The 21,968-nt window shown below is 45.0% G+C and overlaps 1 protein-coding gene across 1 annotated transcript in view; it reads left to right on the forward strand.

Annotated features, from left to right (window-relative positions):
• LOC109562529 (putative serine protease 47) overlaps positions 1–7,238 on the forward strand; it is a 31,147-nt gene extending 23,909 nt beyond the window's left edge. The window contains exons 3-4 of the mRNA XM_070794172.1: positions 905–1,065; positions 6,717–7,238. Of these exons, the coding sequence (XP_070650273.1) occupies positions 905–1,065; positions 6,717–7,238 (683 nt within the window). The remainder of the gene's footprint in view (positions 1–904; positions 1,066–6,716) is intronic.
• Positions 7,239–21,968: the final 14,730 nt, after the last annotated feature.

Below are 21,968 nucleotides of genomic sequence, written 5' to 3' on the forward strand. Positions count from 1 at the left end.
TGGCACATCTTCCTGTTTTATTTCCTTTATACCACTTATTAGATCTAAAGTAATGCTACTTATTTACTTCATTTACGCTGTCTGCCCCAACTAAAATGTTCCCCTGTATCATTAGTTAAAAGATAGTTAGCACAAGGATACAGGAATACATGAGTACTTGAATGATGAATAAATCAGTGATTGGATGAGAGAATGGATGGGAGAAGGTGGGAGGACGAGTGGGTGGAAGGGAAGATGGTTAGGCGGGTGGTGGAGAGAGATGCAGTGAGTGGTCTATTGCTGGAGGCGAGAATGGAGAGATGGATGAAAAGATGAGTGTATAGGCAAATTTATGGAAGGATGAGTGGGTGAATGGGACATGAGGAAAGATAGATGGATGGAGGGACAAGTGGATGGAAAGCAAGGTTAGTGATAGACAAAAGGTAAGTGGATGGGATGGTTTGTGAAAGGGTAGATAGGTTGGTGAATGGTTGCTAAGCACCAGTGAGTTGCATGTATTGGAGGGATTTGCCTTTTTCCTTTGTGGAATAGGAGGAGTGTAGTTTGTTGCTATGAAAGGGGTGGAGGGAATAGGATGAGTTTCGAAACGTTTGAGAAACACGGGAGGGCTTATTAGGCATATATGGAAGACTGAAACATGGAGAAGGAAATGGCAACCCACTCCAGTACTCTTGCCTGGAAAATCCCATGGAGGGAGGAGCCTGGTAGGCTGCAGTCCATGGGGTCACGAAGAGTTGCACAGGACTGAAGCTACTTAGCAGCAGCAGCATCAGAAGACTGAAACAAGGATGAAAGCTCAGCTGTGCAGAGAAAACCCCATGTTGAGGGGCAGTGCTGACTGGTAAGGCAGAGCTCTGTAGCTCGGCTACAGCATCCTTCCCTGATTTCCTCCTTATCCTCGCAGCGCCTCTGCTCGAACCCTTCCATCTCCAGGAGGGTAAGGTGAGCTTCGTTGAGAACAAGTTCTGTAATATGTTATACGGACTTGCGAAAGGCAAGAACGTCTCTGTGCAGGAGGACATGCTGTGTGCTGGGGACTTCTCCACAGGAAAGTCCATCTGCCTAGTGAGTAAGACCCTTTCTGTTCTTCCCTCGCCTGTTCTCAGGGCCTCGGTTTCTCTAGAGAGAGGCTGTGCTGCCTCTGCTCTCTTTGTGGAGCCCCTGGGACTTCCCGTTTCCTCCTCCATGCGTCTTCCTGGGCTCCATCCCCTGGCAGTGTCCCCCAGGCCAACCCCCCTTCCTAAGCTCCTTGCACATGAGGGCATCTACAGCATCTGTTCTTGAGGCATACATTAAAGTTTCTATTGAAATGTAACATACATGCAAAAGAATATATCCATGCTCTTTTCATAAGCTGGATAAATTTTCACATAGAGAGGCAACAGGTGATCAATACCCCAGAGGCCCCACTCACACCTCCTTCCTTTCAACAACACCGAACAGAAAGCACCATCTTCACCTTTAATACCTTAGATTAGATTCTGAATGTTCTGTAAATAGAATTTATTTCCAGTTGTCAATCTTTCTTGTTCTAACATTGTATTTGTGAGATTCACCCACACTGTTACCTGTAGTTGTAGTGTGTTCATTCTCCTTGCTCTACAGGACTCTCCTGTGTGCACTGAATTCTATGATCAGTTATACTTTAATGCGCATTTTAGTACTTTCCAAATTTTTCATTTCATTTCACTTCCAAATGTTTTATCTTCTATTTCACAGAAACCCTTGAGTAGAATTATTGGATTAAAAGGTACGTGTATATTAAACTTTGGCAGATGTTACCAAACTTCTCCAAAGTGGGTCACCATTTCCATTCATTCAAGCAGTGAATGAGAGTTCATATTCTCACCAGTACTTAGCACTTTCCATCTTTTCTTATTTTAATAACTTATTGTGGTTTTTACTTTTCCAGTGACGAATTAAATGTACTTTCCCATATTTATTATCTTTGGACATATTTTTCTGTAACATTTCCTTTCAGGGTTTTTCTCCCCTCTCATTTTCTGTTGGTTTGTCTGTCTCTTCCTTTAGGGGCTCTTTGTGTATTTTACATATTCCAGATATCAGTCTACTGCTGGATATTTGTTTTTTGGGGCTTTTGGTTTTGCTTTGTTTGTCTGTTTTGTCTTGGCTGTGTTGGCTGGGTGTTAGTTGTGACAGGCAGGCTTTTCATTGCAGCGTGTGGCCTTCCCTTTAGTTTAGCATGCGAGCTGCAGAGTGCATGGGCTCAACAGTTGCAGTACGTGGACTTAGTTGCCTCGTGGCAAGTGGGATCTTAGTTCTCTGACCAGGGATTGAACCTGTGTCCTCTGCATTGGAAGGCAGATTCATAACCGCTGGACCACCAAGGAAGTCCCACTGTTGGATATTTCACTGTGAAGCTTTTTTCCCACTCTCTGTGGTGCCTTTTGATAGGTGAGAAAACAGCCCGGAGAGGGAAAGTGGCTACCCTAAAATAAGGCACCACAACTTGGGCCCCTGTGTTCTGATTCCAAGCCTAACCTGACCTCCAGCACATCATCCTCAGGGCCCAGGCTCCCAAGCTGGCATCATGTGCTGATTTTTCCATAGATGGTGTCGTGGAGTGGAGGGAAGTGTTAGGGTTCTGGAGTTAGAGACCCTGCACTACCGTGTGACCTCGGGTGGGCTTTTCACCTTCGAGCCTGTGTCCTCACTCATAGTGTAGGGTTTTGAGGCCTCCATCATGGGATTGTTGCAAGGATGGTCTAGTGGGTTGGACAGTGTCTCCTAAATTTGTGTCTTCTAAATCTCAGAATCTGACCTTATTTGGAAATAGGTCTTTGCAGATACGATTGTTAAGAATCTCAAGATGAGACCTTGCTGAATTTAGAGCAGGCTCTAAATCCAATGACTTGTTTTCTCATAGAAAGAGGGAGAGACACAGATAGGTGGTTTCAGACTTCTGACTTCTAGAACTGTGAGATCAATTTCTGTTGTTTCAGAGTTAGCCAGTCTGTGGTGATACGCTTTGGCATGCCAGGAAATGCACATAGGAGGGATGAGATGCACCTGGCCCACAGGATGGCCTCCCAGACAGCTGTTTTCGTGGCGGCCCAGTGAGCTGCTGAGCCAGAGGGGAGAAGCTTGGCCCCTTGCCCTCCTTGGAGGAGGCAGACCCAGGCTTCTTGGTTCCCAGTCCACAGCCAGTGGTGTGAACTGTCTGGCCTGGCCTGTCCTTCTCACAGAGTCAGCTGCCCCTGAAGGTGAAACACAGGGCTCAGTCCCCCGAGGCCCCATCTGCTGCACCCTAGACCTCCCTTCCAGCCTGCAGAGGTCATGCCCACGGAGCTCAGGGCTGGAACCCTTTGTCTCCTTGCCTGCTGGACATCCATAGTGCCCCTTGAGCCCACTCCTCCTCTCGTTTCTTCCGAGACTGAGGACAGCACTGAGATGGACCCCCCAGAGCCAAGGCATTAGGTGACCCCCCTCCTCCCTCTCTTAGCCTTTCAGTCACCACAGCCTACCTGAGACATTCCATCTAGACTCGTCTGCTGCCACATCGCCTGCTCCAGCCCCCACCCTGAAACCCAGGCCCCTCTTCTCTCCCTGGAAGTACCCCTCCCCCTGCAGAGGGCACCCAGAAACAGGTCTGAGGAGAGACAGGCCACAGAGGCATTCAGTGCTCAGACTGTGGGGCAGGAGAGCCATGGTTTCAGTATTCAATCTGTCATTTACTGGGATTGTGACCTTAGCTAAGTTTCCTCACCCATGAAATGGGGTTGCTAACAGCCTCCTCTTAATAAGGTCCCTGTAGAAAGTTTAATACTGTGCCTGACATTCAATAGGTACTTAGCAAGTCTTGGCTTTCAATCTCCTGGCCTGGTCTGTCTCCTTCTACCAGGATGTACCTGTTCTTCTGGGCCTGTCTTAGACCTGTCCTCTCATCCAAGGTAGAATTCACTGCCCTGACCCCATCCAACACATATACACACAATACACAACACACACACACACACACACACACACACACACACACACTGCCTTGGTTTGCTCTGTCTCTTCAATAGTGCAAACCACAGCTCACTTTCCATGGGATACACTAGTGTGGGGCTTCCTCTACCTTCTGAGAGCTCCCCAGGGGGCAGGAGGCTTTTGGAGCCGTTCCCATCTCTCTCAGACTGGCCCAGATTCCACCATAATGTCAGCAACCATGAGGCTTATCTGCACGAATCCTGGAGGCCTGTGGTAGACAGGGACCAGGCCTTCCCCTGGCCTTAAACAGCTCAGGGTGGGTACACTGTGGGAGGGCCAAGGGCACCCCAGGTGGGGACCCCAAAAGGGAAGAACTGAGTTGATAACGGCACATTCCCAATGTCCAAGAAGCCCCTGGTGTGACTTTCTTGGTGCTCTGGTGACATCACCTTAAATTGGTGGCTCCGACAACAGGATGTACTATCTTACATTTCTGGACATCAGAGTCTAAAGTCAAGGTGTTGGCCTGGCTGCTCCCTTCTGGAGGCTCTAGGAGAAAATGTTTTCTTGCTTTTTCTATCTTTTTAGAGGTCCCCAGCAATCCTCAGTTCGTGGCCCCTTCCTACGTCACCAAATCACATTGCTCCTCCCTCTGCTCCTGTCATCACATCTCCTCCTCTGACTCTGACCTCCTGCTTCCCTCTTTCCTCATGAGTACCTTTGTGTTTATGTTGGGTCCAACCAGATCATCCAGGATTATCTTCCTATTTCCTTATTCTCAACTCCATCACAGCTGCTCAGTCCCTTTTGGCATGTAGGGTAACATAGCCCCAGGTTCTGATGATGAGGATGGCTGTCCTTGAGGATTACTTTTGGCTAGCCACACCACGTACCCTTCTCTTTCCTTCAAGTCACCACTTCCCCCACCCTTCCCTCTCAGGTAGAGAGCTTGCTTCCTATTTCACTGAGAACTTCAAAGCATTCTGTTGGACAAGATACCATTCATCTTCCCAGTCCAGCAGGCATTTTCCATCTCTCCTGAGCCTCCTGGCCCACTGTAGCCAGGCCCTCCTGGAGCTCTGGGTGTCCAGAGGCTCCCTTGCTCCATGTCTTGTCTCCACTTTCGCAGCTCTCGTATAAACGTGCAGTGGCACTCTCCTTCCCACTATTGCCCAGTTTCTCTGCCTCCTTTCCCCCAGAGACTCCTCCTAATAGCCCCGAATCTAACCCACTCTACCCAGAAGTGTCCCCAGTACCACCAGAGCCTCATGGCCAACATCCCCAGGAACCTGTCTTACCAGAGACACCCGTGGCCCCAAATCCTCCTCTCACTTGGCACTTGAGCAAGTCTCACTGCCGTTTCCTGGGCACCAGGACCAGCCAGCTACTCCAGTCTGCACCTGGTCCTCTCCCCTCCCAGCTCTAAATGCTGGAGACCCCAGGGCTCCATGCTTAGCCTGTTCCTCCCCTCTGCACAGCCTCCCTGAGATAGGCTCAGCTTTGACAGTTCCTGTTGCCTCCTCAACATATTGTCCCAAATCTGATTGTTTCTCATCACCCTGGCCCCTCCCCACCCATAATCTCTCGCCTTCTCTCCTATATTTGCCTCAAAACAGGTTCTTTCTCCACACAACAGCAGATCACAACACCAGAGTGATCCAGGTGCTAGACGTGACCTAGGCAGTTCTCCATGGGGGTCAACTCCAACCCCCACCATAAGGCCCTGGGAATCTGAGTCCCATCTACCTGCCTCACTTCCCACTTGTCATTGCTCTTCCTCCCACCCACCTGGCCATCCCTCCTCTCCTCGTCCGCACTCACTGCTCCCTCTGCTCCAGCATCAGAAAGTTGGGTTGTCCTGTTTGGAATCTCAGCTCGGGAAAGCTCCATGCTTCCACCCTATGAAATGCCCTTCCCTTCCTGTCCTGTCCCTTCCATGTGTTGTTTCCACATGTCACACCTGACAATGGCAGGCTGGTTGCCTTATTTACAATAACTCCATGAAAGAGGAATCTTGACATTTCACTCCTGTGCCTGAGGGCAAAGCTGCCCTGGATGTGCGTGTTAGACCTGTGTGTGGAGGGCAGCAAGCACAGCTATCCTGCTCCTCTCCCCCTACCTCCAAGGATGACACGTTCCCTTTGGGTGATGAAGTGAGAGACTTCCACCCAGGTGGTACTTCCCTGACAGCATTTCAAGACTCCAGTAACTCCTAGCAGCTTTCAGGGGACCCTAGCAGCTTTCATTGCTCCCTGACCAATACAGGCTGCCTCCCTCAGGCCTGGGTATGGGCACTTTCTGAAGATGCTCAACCAAGAATTTGAGAGAAAACTAAAGGACTGACTAAATGAGTGAAAAAGGAGGCAGACCTGGGTGGGGATGTGCTGCTACAGCTCAGAGTTTGCAAGATCCAGGTCTGCAGCAGCTTCAGCTGGCTAGGTTCCACTCTCAGACCAGCCCTCTTGAGCTCAGATCCTGCAGCTGTCTGTCCCTTCTCAGCCTTGGACAGCGCTTTGTCCTGGGCCACCACACCCTCCCTGGGCATAGGATCCATAGATTGATGGATATAGATCTGTGATTGTTTTGAGGGTCAATTAGGACTTCCTGAAGCATGATTCCAGTGCCTGCCTGTATGGCTTAATTGGGCTGATCTGCAGTGGGAAGTTGGTGTTTGGACTTTCACAGAATGAGTTTGGAGGGCAGAGACTCATAAGCCCCACCCTGCTACCTGGTCTTCTCAGAACTGGCTCAGTCACCCACCTGAACTCCCGTTTCTTTCCTAGGGCGATTCTGGGGGCCCCCTCGTCTGTGACTTCACCAGTTCCTGGGTTCTGATGGGCCTGGCCAGCTGGGGTTTTGACTGCCGACACCCCATCTACCCCAGCATCTTCACCAACATCACCTACTTCACCGACTGGATTGAAGAGATCCAGAGACTCACACCCAACCCTGAGCCCACGTCTGCTCTTACACCACTCCCTAAGCCCACATCCACTCCTCCACAGACCCAGTTTCCACACCAGTCTCTGCGGGCTGCCCTCGTCTGTGCTGGGCACAGCCTTTGTGCATCCACAGACCTGGCCCCTGTTGCTGTTCCTGCTTGGTTCCCCGAGGCAAGCCATGTGGTGATCCACCAAGCCCCTCAGCTCCTGCTCTGTGCCTCAGGCTCCAGCCTCCTCACTGGAACCTTCCCGGCCCCCCACTCCCCCAGCCCCATCAGCTCTCAGTGGTCCCTTCTTGGCTTCCCTGTCCACCAGCTGCAACCCCCACAATCCAAGCTTGAAAAACCAAATAAAAACAAATGAAAGGCTCATCCTGATTCTGTCTTGGGGCCCCATTGCTCCTCCTGATCCTCAGCACTCACCCCTTCTCTTGAGGTCTGTCGGCTGATTCCCCAGACAAGCAAACAAGAACAGGCAGGGCCATTACAGCAGGAGGAGGCAGGGGTGGGGACTCTGAAGGAGTCCAGCTGGGGAGAGAGAAGGGAGTCTTCCCACCGTGGGAATGCACAGGCCTCAGAGAAAGAACATCAGTCAGCTCCAGCTGCTGTAACAAATATCACAGGCAATGTGGCCTAGACAATAGGAGTTTCTCATCGCACGGTTCCGGAGCCCAGGAGCCTGAGGCCTCTCGCCTCGGCTTGTAGATGCCGTCTTCACCCTATCCTCACACTGCCTTCCCTCTGTGTGTTTGGGTCCACATTTCCCCTTCTTATAAGGGCACCAATCATACTGGATTAGGACCCAATGTAGTGACTTTAACTCAATTATCTCTTTAAAAGCTCTACTCCAAATAAGGTCACATTCTGGGGACCCCTGGTTGTCCAGTGGTTAAGACTCCAGGCTTCCCCTGCAGGGGGCATGGGTTCAGTTCCTGGGTGGAGAGCCAAGATCCCACCTGCTGGACTGCACAGCCAAAAGAAAGTCACATTCTGAGGTGCTGGAGGTTAGGACTCAATGTAAGAATTTGGGGTACACAATTCAGCCCCTAAGAGGAAGTAAGACATATTGTCAGGTGTCTGTAGTGCAAGGGAGTAAGGATCTTTCTCAAAGTATTGAAGCATCACTCCTCGGGTTTGGAGGAGGGAGGAGCTCCTCCCGGTGGAGGTAGAGGGAAGTTCCCAGAGTCCAGGACAATTGAGTTGAACTGGAGTATATGACCCAGGCCATGAAGAAGGGAGTTCCAGCCTGCAGCACAGAAGGCTCTTGAATGTGGGGGATCTAGGAGACTGAGCTGGAGACAGAACGAGGAGGCCCTTGTCAGGCTGCGAGCTGAGGTCCAGACTGGCAGTCCTCACACCTCTGATCCTAGAGTAGACTCCCAGAATCTTCCTCACCCATCCCCATGGTCCCTCCCCTCCCCCATGTCCCCTCATCCACCCCCATGGTCCCTTACCCACCCCCACGTCCCTTCACCCACCCCATGTCCCCTCACCCATCCCCATGGTCCTAAACTCACTGCCCCAGCTTCCTGGGTTTGATGCCTGGCCAGGGAACTATATCCCACATGCCACAACTAAGAGTTACCATGCTGCAATTAAAGATCCTGCATGGCTCAGAGGGTAAAGCATCCGTCTGCAATGCAGGAGACCTGGGTTTGATCCCTGGGTCAGGAAGATCCCCTGGAGAAGGAAATGGCAACCCACTCCAGTACTCTTGCCTAGAAAATCCCATGGACAGAGAAGCCTGGTAGACTACAGTCCATGGGGTCACAAAGAGTCGGACACTACTGAGCGACTTACTTTCACTTTCACTATGCTGCAACTAAGATGCAATGCAGTCAAATAAATATTTTTTAAAAAGAAATATGCATTCGTGTCTAACATATGCAGGCCCCCAACATGCAAGAGAGCAGTATTCCCTGTTCTCATTTTTAGGTACAGAAGGCACATAGTGCACTGAACTGAGTTACAACAAAAGAGTAAAATCTTGGGTTGGGGGGATGTCAGGGTGAGGATCGGAGAAGGCGATGGCACCCCACTCCAGTACTCTTGCCTGGAAAATCCCATGGACAGAGGAGCCCAGTAGGCTGCAGTCCATGGGGTCACTCAGAGTCGGACAGGACTGAGCTACTTCACTTTCACTTTTCACCTTCATGCATTGGAGAAGGAAATGGCAACCCACTCCAGTATTCTTGCCTGGAGAATCCCAGGGACAGGGGAGCCTGGTGGGCTGCTGTCTATGGGGTCGCACAGAGTCGGACACGACTGAAGCGACTTAGCAGCAGCAGCAGCAGCAGCAGCAGGGTGAGGATGAGAGATAGAGAAGGGGGATTACAGAATTGTTGAATCAAAGCCCACTGCTTACCACTTACAGAATCAAATTTACAAACACTGATAGAAAGGAAAGTTGTCTCTTATCAGAGTGCCAGCAATCTGGGAAGATGGTAAACTCAGTGTCCCCCAGAAAACTACTTCTGGAAATTCTGCTCAATCATGAAAATTTTAAAGGAAAAGTGAAAGTTGCTCAGTTGTGTCCGACTCTTTGCGACCCCATGGACTATACAGTCCATGGAATTCTCCAGGCCAGAATACTGGAGGGTGTAGCCGTTCCCTTCTCCAGCAGAGCTTCCTGACCCAGGAATAGAACCGGGGTCTCCTTCATTGCAGGCAAATTCTCTACAGGCTGAACTAATAGGGAAAGGAGAGAAGTAATCTCAGTTAATCCTTGAGATGGAGTCAGAGTCATTGCATGCAGGCTCCAGGACTTCCTGTGATCTTCCTCTAGTCCTTATCTTGTTCACACAGTTTGTTTATGGGATTACTGAAGGGGAGTCAAGGAAAGAAATCTGGTCACCTGTTAATTATTTAGTCTTAGATTCTTACTTCTTTGCCATACTGAAAGAACTGACAAGTTAGGCAAGGGATTGCATGATTTAAAGATCTGAAAGGTGTGCTCAGGCCTGAGTGCCTGGTTAAAGTTTAGGTACCATACAGCCTTGCTAAAGTAGCAAGGACAGAGGCTTTCTGCTGCAGGTGGTATCCAGCAAGGAGCTGTTTGCACGATGAGATGGTGTAGGTGCTAGTGCATCCAGTCATGTCTGACTCTGCGACCCCATGGACTGTAACCCACCAGGCTCCTCTGCGCATGGGATTTCCCAGGGAAGAATACTGGAGTGGGCTGCCATTCCTCCTCCAGGGGATCTTTCCAACCCAGGGATTGGACCTGAGTCTCCTGTGTCACCTGCATTGCAGGCAGACTCTTTACCTGCTGAGCTGTCAGGGAAGACTGAGGTGGCATAGATCAGAGTCCACATGTTCAGAAATGACATGACACTCAGGGTACTAATCAATGTTTTTAGAGTCCATAAATCTTTCTCTCCCACTATCTAGAGATCTTAATTTTGAATTCCCCTTTTTCTTGTTTTACACTGATTCTTTTTCCCTGAGTTATTTTCTCTTTCATTGATTATTTCAGTTTTCTTCATCCTGACATATATGACAAAAATTTATTTCATTCGTTGATACTTGTGTAGTGACATTTGTTTTGTTTTACTGCTTCTTATGCATGGCATCCAGTCCCATTACTTCATGGCAAATAGATGTGGAAATAATGGAAACAGTGTCAGACTTTATTTTTCTGGGCTACAAAATCATGGCAGATGGTGATTGCAGCCATGAAATTAAAAGACGCTTACTCCTTGGAAGGAAAGTTATGACCAACCTAGACAGCATATCAAAAAGCAGAGACATCACTTTGTCAACAGAGGTTTGTCTAGTCAAGGCTCTGGTTTTTCCAGTGGTCATGTATGGATGTGAGAGTTGGAAATAAAAAGAAAGCTGAGCTCTGAAGAACTGATGCTTTTGAACTGTGGTGTTGGAGAAGACTCTTGAGAGTCCCTTGGACTGCAAGGAGATCCAACCACTCCATCCTAAAGGAGATCAGTCCTGGGTGTTCATTGGAAGGACTGATGTTGAAGCTGAAACTCCAATACTTTGGCCACCTGATGTGAAGAACTGAGTCATTTGAAAAGACCCTGATGCTGGGAAAGATTGAAGGCAGGAGAAGGGGATGACAGAGGATGAGATGGTCGGATGGCAATCACCGACTCAATGGATATGGGTTTGAGTGGACTCTGGGAGTTGGTGATGGACAGGGAGGCCTGGCGTGCTGTGGTTCATGAGGTCGCAGAGTTGGACACGACTGAGCGACTGAACTGGACTGAACTGAATATATTACTGGTCTACTGCAAAAAAGATGTAACTTAGAAACAGCTAGGTGGTAGAGATGATTAGGACAAGGGATGAGGAAAGAAGCAATGTTTCCATGGACTTAGGAAATAGTATGGATAAGTTCATCCAGAGTACCCACAGTCAAAAGGATTGTTTCCAAAATGTGAAAAAGCAGTTGAGAAACATGGAAAACACTTAAGACATTTCGAATATATATTTAGTAGTGGGTGAATGGTTATGCGTTATGTGAATTATATCTCGGTAAAGGTGCCTAAAAATAAATTCAAAGATAGATCTAGATCTAGGTATATAGGAGTTCCAGAAGAGAATAGGAAGGATGCTAGTGAAGTGTTAGTGAAGAGACAGCAACTGATAATTGTCGAGAACTTAAAAAAAAATCTAACTTAGAAAGAAAGTCTTAGATACAGTCTAGTGACTCTGTAAAAGTATAAGGAATAAGAAAAACGGTAAAGACTACAATACAGAAGTAAGACGTGTGTGCAGTTGAAGTCCTCTTTCATCTATACCCTCAATATCACTTCCCTCTCCACCCATCAGCCCTGTTAACTGCTTAGTGTCTGGGTGTGCATCTATATCCATAGTGTATCAACATCTATTATACTATTTATCCGTATTTATACAAGTGCATTATATAGTTCCATATGTTTGTTTTTAATTAATAAAGAGGCTCTTATAATACATTTGCTGTACAACTTTCTCTTTTCATGCCACAATAAACCATAGGCATCAGATTCAACTTCTTTATTGTAAAGTTTTTCTTTTTTTTTTAATGTTATTTAAAATAATATTCTTGGAACATCCCTGGCAGTCTGGAAAAGTCTCCCTGCTTCCACTATAGTAGGCAGAGGTTTGATCCCTGATCAGGGAACTAAGATTTCACATCCTTGCAGTGCAGCCTAAATTTTAAAAATAAATTTAAAAAATAATGCTTGCTATTTTTTCAAATTCAGAAAAAAATACAGAGGAGACCATAATCTCACTCTCCATCTATGGATATTTTTAAACAATAAAAGCAATAACCGTTCATGGCTAGAGAACAGAAACCATTCAGAAAAGAAAAACATGATAGTATGTGATTCTTCCTAGAAAAAAATTACATTTATTAACATATACTATCCATACAGATTTTTCTTTTGTTTTAAAAGTTAACACAAAAGAAGTCATTATAACATTGTTCCACACATTGATTTTCACTTAATAGTGAAAGAGATCTTAGAGATCTTTATGTACTCGTTTTATATAAAGCTATAATATTCTTTTCTTTTTAAAGGATTCACAATATTCCATAAAACATAATATATTGCACATAAATACCACCATTTACTCTATATGGAATACATTGTATATAATCACAGTCACTTACATCCTCTGATGTTCCTTTAATATTCTCCCTTTTTAATATTTGTTTTTATTTATGTGGCTGCTCCGGGTCTTAGTTGCAGCAGCACTTGGGATCTTTGATCTTTGTTGGTGCATACAAGATCTTTAGTGGTGGCAGATGAGCTCTTGTTTTTTTTAAAGTTGGAGTATAATTGCTTTACAATGTTGTGTTAGTTTCTGCTGTACAATGAAGTGAATCAGTTATATGTGTACGTATATATCTACTCCCTTTTCAGCCTCCCTCTACCCTTCTCCCCGCCATCCCACCCATCTAGGTCATCACAGAGTACCAAGTTGAGCTTTCTGTGCTTCATAGGAGGTTCCTGCTAGCTATCTATTTCACACAGAGCAGTGTACACATGTCAGTCCCAACACCCCACCCGCCCTGCCTTCCCCTTCCCCCTCTGCATCTGCACGTCCATTCTCTACACTTGTGTCTCTATTCCTGCCCTAGATATAGGTTCACCTGGAGGAGAAGGGGATGACAGAGGATGAGATGGCTGGATGGCATCACTGACTCGATGGACTTGAGTCCGGGTGAACTCTGGGAGTTGGTGATGGACAGGGAGGCCTGGCATGCTGCAATTCATGGGGTTGCAAAGAGTCGGACACGACTGAGCGACTGAACTGAACTGTATCATTTTTCTAGATTTCACATATAAGGGTTAATATACTGTATTTGTTTTTGTCTTTCTGACTATTTCAAACTCCATTTCTATCCACATCTCTACAAATGGCCCTGTTTCATTCTTTTTAGTGGCTGAGTAATATTCCATTGTATATGTGTGTATTCTTTATCCAGTCATCTGTTGGACATTTAGGTCCAACTATTTGTTGTCCTAGCTATTGCAAATAGTGCTGCTATGAACACTGGGGTACATGTGTCCTTTTGAATTATGGTTTCCTCAGGGTATATGCCCAGTAGTGGGATTGCTGGGTCATATGGTAGTTCTAGTGTTAGTTTTTTAAGGAACTTCCATACCGTTCTTCACAGTGACTGTATCAATTTACACCCCCACCAACAGTGCAGCAGTATCTCGTAACTTGGTTCTCAGAGGATCTAGACTAACACAGTATACCTGGGTCTCCTTGTTTCATCAATCTATTTGTCTATTCTAGGTCTGCTATCACAGAATTTTAATTACTACAACTTTGTGTATATTTGGAAATTCAGTTGAATAAATCCCCTACATGGTCTTCTTTGTCAGAATCTGCCTATTCTTATGCATATGCTTCCAACTGAACTTGTTTGATAAATGTTTTTCTTTCTTTTTAATTCATGCATGTACATGATGATGAAAGGCTATGTGAAAAGTAAGTTTCCCCTCCCATCTGTAACCCTCACTTCCAGAAATTCCCTTCTCCAAGGAAACTATCGTTATTAGATTTTTCTCTATTGTTCCAGAAGTATTCTGGATATACACAAGCATGTGTGCGTATGTATACACACTTGCGTTCCTTCCTTCTTGGCCCTGGTTGTGGTGTAGAATGCACACTGTTCTGTACTTTGCTTTTTCATTAACAATAGATCTCGGAAAACTTTCAGTGTCAATATTTATAGTTCAGCTTCATTCTTTTTAATAACTATTTAGCATCCTATTGTTCCTTCCCAATGCACATTAAGTAGCTCCCAGTCCCTTGCTATAACAGAGACTGCTACCGAGAATCAGAGGAACTTTAGAATCATCTTGTCAAGTTCTTTTTTTTAATCCAACTGGGATTTTAAGTGGACTTGCCTTGAAATTTATAGATTTAATTTTGGCAAAAGAAACACCATTATATTTGGGTCTTCCAAACCAGTCCATGTACAATGATTTTCCATTTAGTTAGAATAAAAAAAAATTATGTCCATTGGTCAGCTTTGACAGCTTTTGTAAATAGAGGTCTTGCACTTTCGCTTAGATTTTTTTTCCCTGAGTTTTTGTTTCCTTTGCTTGTTCTTCTTTTTTAATGATTACCACAATAATGTTAGTGAACATCCATTATCTCATACAGACACAAAATAAAAAGGAAAAATATTTTTTCCTTGTGATTAGGGTTTACTCTAGGAGAAGGCAATGGCACCCCACTCCAGTACTCTTGCCTGGAAAATCCCATGGATGGAGGAGCCTGGTAGGCTGTAGTCCATGGGGTCGCTAAGAGTCGGACACGACTGAGCGACTTCACTTTCACTTTTCACTTTCATGCATTGGAGAAGGAAATGGCAACCCACTCCAGTGTTCTTGCCTGGAGAATCCCAGGGACAGGGGAGCCTGGTGGGCTTCCGTCTATGGGGTCGCACAGAGTCGGACACAACTGAAGCAACTTAGCAGCAGCAGCAGCAGGGTTTACTCTTTTTAAAAAGGGCTTCCCTGATGGCTCAGAGAGTAAGGAGTCTGCCTGCAATGCAGGAGACCCAGGTTCATTCCCTGGGTCAAGGAGATCCCCTGGAGAAGGGAATGGCTACCCACTCCAGTATTCTTGAGGTGATATTTCATTGTGGTCTTGATTTGCATTTCCCTGATGGTTAGTAATGTTGAGCATCTCTTCATGTGCCCATTGGCCATTTGTATGTCTTTGGAAATATGTCTATTCAGTTTCTTCACTCATTTTTTGATTGGATTGTTTTTTATTTTTTTGATGTTGAGTTGTATGAGTTCTTCATATATTTTGGATATTAACCCCTTACCAGATATATCATTTAGAAATATCCTCTCCCATTCAGTAGCAGCCTTTTCATTTTGTTGATTGTTTTCTTTGCTGTACAAAATCTTTTTAGTTTGATGTAGTTTCATTTGCTTGTTTTGCTTTTTTCCCCCTTCCCTGAGGAGATAGATCTAAAATAATGTTGCTAGGACATGTAAAAGAGTGTACTACCTATATTTTCTTCTAGGAGTTTTATGATGTCAGTTCTTAACATTTAGGTCTTTAATCCATTTTGAGTTTGTTTTTGTCTATGGTGTGAGAAAGTAGTCCAGTTTGTTTCTTTGGCATGTATCTGTCCAGTTTTCCCAACACCATTTATTTTTATTTATTGAAATGCTTATTTGTTTGGCTGCACAGGCCTTAGCTGCAGCACGTGGGATCTTCACTCTTCATTGCATCCTGTGGAATCTTTAGTTGCGGCATGTGAACTCTTTATTGTGGTGTGCACGTGGGATCTAGTTCCCTGAGTAGGGGTCAAACCCAGACCCCTGCATTGGTAGCAAGGAGACTTAGCCACCGGACCACAAGCAAAGTCCCCCCAATCCCATTTATTGAAAGGCTATCTTTTTCCCACTGTATATAGTCTTGCCTCCTTTGTCATAGATTAATTGCCCATGTATGTGTGGGTTCACTTTGGGGCTCTCTGTTCTGCTCCATTGACCTATGTACCAGTATCAACCCCACCAAGCACTATGTTATGCACCTGAGACTAATAAGATATTAGCCTGTGGTTGAGGTGGTTGGGTCACAAAGCAGCTGACTGCAGAGCCTACCCTTGGCTGGGGCTCTGGGCTATTGCTGGTCCCCTGGTGGGTGAAGCCAGATGGCTGGCTGCAAGGTAGGGTGTCTCAGAGCCAGTGTCAGCCCACTGGTGGGCAAGGCCTGGCCTATGGGGTCCCTGGGGCTGGTGTCGGCCTGCTGGTAGGTGAGGTTGGTTCCTGACACAGTTGACTGTGGACTCTGAGGTGTTCCAAGTGTGTGTTAATCACTCAGTCATGTAGGACTCTTTGCAATCCCATGGTTGTAGCCCACCAGGCTCCTCTGTGCATAGAATTCTCCAGGCAAGAATACTGGAGAGGGTAGCTATTCCCTTCTCCAGGGATCTTCCCAACCCAGGGATGGAACCAGGGTCTCCTGCATTGCAGGGAGATTCTTCGCCATCTGAGCCACCAGGGAAAAGCTGGTGTCAGCCGACTGGTAAGAGAGGCATTTAGGTGAGGGGCTGAAGGTGTCCTGAGGCTGGTGTTGACTTGCTAGCTGGTGGGGCCTGGTCTTGGCTGGCTAAAGGGGTTGGGATAGCCCTAGGGCTGGTGTTCCCCCAGGGGTGGGTGGAGCTGGGTACTGGGGTCTCTGGTTGCAGAGTTCTAGGGTTCCTGGAGTTGGCTTTGGCCCACTGGTAGGTGGATTTTGTCCCCAACTGGTTTGGGACTCAGGGGTTCCTATGGCAACTGGTCTGCTGATAGGTGATGCTACAGCCCTGCCTGGCTAGCTGCTTGGTCTGGGGTATCCCAGCACTGGTGCTAACTGCCTGATGGGCAGGGCCACGTCAGCACTAATAAACTAGAGTGAGGATTCCAGAATGGCTTTTGACAGCATCGGCATCCTCATGGTGGAACAAGCCCACCAGAATGGCTGCTTCCAGAGTCTATGTCCCCAGTGGAGTCCCACTTGCCTTCCTCATCTATGGGAGGCTCTCCAAGACCAGCAGATGGCCCTTTTCAAATGATTACTTCCATCCTAGATATCCGAGTGTGGGAAAAATTGCGTCCACTTGCATATTAACCTATTTGAACCAGGATATGTTCTATATGTTAGCAATGAACAACTGGAAAAGCCATATAAATGTGGCATCTAGTTTCTCTATCTCAAAATATGAGATGGAGAAAGCATATAGAGAATCACTCGTGGAACATTTTCATGGGCCAGGCCTGAAGGAGGCATACATTACTTCATACATTACTTAAGGGTAAATAAAAATCCAACCCCTGCGCTGGTTTCTCTGTCACTGAGAGGAGACAAGATCTTCTCTGTGCACTAAGTCACTAAGTGACAAGCTATGCACTAAGTCACTCTCCTCCTGGATGCACTGACAGGATGGAACATTAGGATTTCTTCATTGCGTAAGTGTTGAACGTGTTCTGTGTTGGGGAAGACATATGAATCTGATCTTCTGCAGAAGCAAAAGCTAGCTAGTTGTTATCAAACTGAAGGCATTAACAGCTCACCGAAGTGGTATGAAAGTGGTCTGGAAACAGTTTTAAACTGGAAACATCTCAGGAATCAGCAGCCATGGGAAAAAAGTTGTTATCTGAACTTAAGCAGAACCTCAAGAAAATACAGCTGCCATTTACCCTCCTCTAAGAAAGTTTCCTTCTTGAAAGAAGACTGACCCTCAGCACGAGAAAGTGTAAACTCGGCTGCGTTTATGTGTGTTAGTTGCTTAGTCATGTCCAGTTCTTTGCAACCCCATGGATCGTAGCCCACCAGGCTCCTCTGTCCATGGGATTCTCCAGGCAAGAATACTGGGGTGGGTTGCCATTTCCATCTCCAGCAGATATTATCGACCCAGGGATCGAACCCAGGTCTCCTGCATTGCAGGCAGATTCTTTACCGTCTGAGCTACCCGGGAAGCCCAAACTCAGCTGATATTAGCATAAAAAAACTCAATAGAACCTTCCTTTCAGTGGGAAACATACTTTCCCTTTGAAGCCCTAAATTATCCTCCTTATTTTAAGCTGGTATATAAACATTTATCTCTAACTATTCAGGGAATTTTGCCAAAGAATGCTCAAACTACTGCACAATTGTACTCATCTCACATGCTAGTAAAGTAATGCTCAAAATTCTCCAAGCCAGGCTTCAGCAGTACAGGAACCGTGAACTTCCTGATGTTCAAGCTGGTTTTAGAAAAGGCAGAGGAACCAGAGATCAAATTGCCAACATCCGCTGGATCATGGAAAAAGCAAGAGAGTTCCAGAAAAATATCTATTTCTGCTTTATTGACTATGCCAAAGCCTTTGACTGTGTGGATCACAATAAACTGTGGAAAATTCTGAAAGAGATGGGAATACCAGACCACCTGACCTGCCTCTTGAGAAACCTATATGCAGGTCAGGAAGCAACAGTTCTAACTGGACATGGAACAACAGACTGGTTCCAAATCAGGAAAGGAGTACCTCAAGGCTGTATATTGTCACCCTGCTTATTTAACTTATATGCAAAGTACATCATGAGAAACACTGGGCTGGAAGAAGCACAAGCTGGAATCAAGATTGCCAGGAGAAATATCAATAACCTCAGATATGCAGATGACACCACCCTTATGGCAGAAAGTGAAGAGGAACTAAAAAGCCTCTTGATGAAAGTGAAAGTGGAGAGTGAAAAAGTTGGCTTAAAGCTCAACATTCAGAAAACGAAGATCATGGCATCCGGTCCTATCACTTCATGGGAAATAGATGGGGAAACAGTGGAAACAGTGTCAGACTTTATTTTTCTGGGCTCCAAAATCACTGCAGATGGTGATTGCAGCCATGAAATTAAAAGACGCTTACTCCTTGGAAGGAAAGTTATGACCAACCTAGATAGCATATTCAAAAGCATTTAAATTCAAAATTTAAAAGTAATTCAAAATTACTTTGTCAACAAAGGTCCGTCTAGTCAAGGCTATGGTTTTTCCTGTGGTCATGTATGAATGTGAGAGTTGGACTGTGAAGAAAGCTGAGTGCCGAAGACTTGATGCTTTTGAACTGTGGTGTTGGAGAAGATTCTTTTGAGAGTCCCTTGGACTATGAGGAGATCCACCCAGTCCATTCTAAAGGAGATCAGTCCTGGTGTTGTTTGGAAGGAATGATGCTAAAGCTGAAACTCCAATACTTTGGCCACCTCACCAAAAAGTTGACTCATTGGAAAAGACTCTGATGCTGGGAGGGATTGGGGGCAGGAGGAGAAGGGGATGACAGAGGATGAGATGGCTGGATGGCATCACCGACCTGATAGACATGAGTTTGAGAGAACTCCAGGAGTTGGTGATGGACAGGGACGCATGGCGTGCTGCAACTCATGGGGTCGCAAAGAGTCAGACACGGCTGAGCGACTGAACTGAACTGAATCAGGAAATTACGAACTGAGTACTCTTTTAAGCATAATAAATTATTCTTTGTTAATCTATTGTTAGTTAATTTGCAGCTTCCCCACCTAGCCACCCACCCCCGCCCCCACCCCACAGCCAGTCATCAGTTTGACCTCAGTCGTGAAGTTTTCCTTCCCTTGTTTACATGGACACACAGTTTAGCTATTTTCTCTCTATTCCCTCTGTAGCTGTGGCCCTGTAACTGAGCACTAGTCAATGGAACATGAGTGTTGAGGAAATAATTTTAAATAAATTTACTGACAACCCGGAAACATTTCCACAAAGGTACTCAAAAAAGAAAAAAGTTTTATTACTGTGCTTACATGGTGTAAGCATTACACCATGCCTATCACAGTTAATGACTAAAAAGATGTAAAATCAAAAACAAATCTCACCCTTTTATAAACATACGTTAACTATCTTTACCAAAGGGGAAAATTTTCTTTTCTTTTCTCATATCTTTTCAACAAGTGAGAAGTCCCATCTTGTAGCTAAGCATCCCCAGTCAGTCCAGGTAGCTAGGAAACCGTGCTTCTGGAGGTTCAGTTTCAAAAAGGTGGCTCCAAAAAAGAGATTCTTGAGATGCTGAACTGGGAAAAAGCTCACTTAGTTGTAAAAAAGATTTACATACATCTCCAGGAGACAGAGAAAGCAATTACAGCTTCAAGTTTTCTAAAACGAAATGCTAAAATGAAGGAAAATGGGAAAATTTCTTTTTCCCTTTGGGCACAAGGGGAATTTTAATTAAATTAGTTTTTAAATATTTTAGATTTGTATTTACCTATAGGTGTTCAGAATTAATGTACACCTCATGCAAGCCTGGTCTATAAATATGTTCCACGAGTGATTCTCTATAATATCTAATAATCAAAAAATACTGGTGGTCCAGTGGCTGAGACTCCATCCTCCCAGTGCAGGGTACCTGGGTTCGATCCCTGGATGGGGAACTAGATGCCACGTGCCACAACTAAAAGCCCACATTTCACAACTGAAAGATCCCACGTGCTCCAACTAAAGACTCTGCGTGCTGCAACTAAGACCTGGTGCAGCCAAATAAATAAATATTAAAAAAAATTTTTAATGCCTTATCAGGTATTAGTAAATATACCACATATGACTGCTTTGTGAAGACCAAATGCGTGAGATTTAAGACAGATATACTCTGTTCATTTTGTGAATGTTTCTACAATGTGCAAGGGACTTGAAATGGGACAATATAAAAATCCTTTAGTATAGTTGGGTTAATGGGATTTCTAAGTGAAAAATGCAGCTGTGTGAGTCCCAAAAGGCACCAGAAAGAACTTGGGATGCTGCTGTTCTAAATGTGTACTAACGTGTTTATTATTAGTCTGAGGAGGGAAGTTCTAGAAAATTGTTGCACAAATAGTCTCCATTTAGGAGTTGTTTTTCCAAGTTACATTTTAAATTTCCATTATGGTGAATATTTAATTGTAACAAAAAATACATTGCATTTGCATTAGCATACCCCATAACACCTAATTGGCACATAAATTTCACTGAAAGGCAATATTCCTACTTCATTAAAATACTTGCTACAAGAATTCTGTGATGAATTAATTAAACAAATTTCAAATAAGGGTTAATAGATAAGTTTATTGCCTTAGGGAGGGTTGGGGTTCAGGAAACAGTCTCAGAAGTCTAGTTCTAAAATGTGTTTTAAAAATATTTCTCTTGTAATCATCATTTATTTTTATGTGAACCATAATTGATTCTAAAAGAAATGTAAGTGCCTTTTTCCTCAATGAGAGATAGTCTAAATAGTCTTATATTGATTATGTTAATTATAACCAGGATCTGTGAAGTCATAGTAGCTAGTTAAATAATACAAATTTTATGAATAAATTTAATTTCCCTTCATACATATAGAATGAGCAAATAAAATTTCCTACATCAAACAAACAAAAAAAAAGGCATTCTAATCTTAAGGTTAAAAGTTATAGAACAATAACTTGATATTGAAGTAGACTCTTACATGAAATTTGGCACAAAGTACACATTCAGCAAATGTCAATTTCCTTCCTCTCTTCTTTTCTATATTGTGTTGAATTTTTCTTATTAAATATGGTATTGTTTTGGTTTATTTAAGGAAATAAAATTCCAGCCAGCACTGAGCACCCATATGAGTATTACCAGCCTTTGAACACTCCTCGATGACCTGAGTTGAAGGGAACACAATTTGATGTTTGAGAAAGGAGGGGAAGTGAACTGTAGAAGGGCAGACACTTGTTTCAACCAAGCCTCAGGCAAGTTGCAGGCAAAAGTCAGAGAATGTAAGTCTATCCTCCAGGGACTTCCCTGGCAGTCCAGTGGTTAAGACTCTGCACTTTCAAAGCAGGGGGTGCAGGTTTGATTCCTGGTCAGAGAACTAAGATCCCACATGCTGTGTGCTGCAGCCAGAGAAAATAAACCTGTTCTTCAAGACCATCTTAAAGTAATTTTACTAATCAGACTAGTTGATTGTGTGAGGGAGAGCTTAGATTTTGTGTGTGTGAATTATGTCTTTTGTTCTGTTTACCATGATCCTGGGTAACAGCTGAGAAGACTTGAAAGGACGTCTCGGACTAGACATTGTAAAATACAGAACATGCAGTCGGTGCATCCACTAGTTTTGGTTTTAATCTTTCTTAC

This window comes from Bos indicus, chromosome 8, assembly GCF_029378745.1.
Source record: "Bos indicus isolate NIAB-ARS_2022 breed Sahiwal x Tharparkar chromosome 8, NIAB-ARS_B.indTharparkar_mat_pri_1.0, whole genome shotgun sequence".
In the NCBI taxonomy this organism is placed as follows: domain Eukaryota; kingdom Metazoa; phylum Chordata; class Mammalia; order Artiodactyla; family Bovidae; genus Bos; species Bos indicus.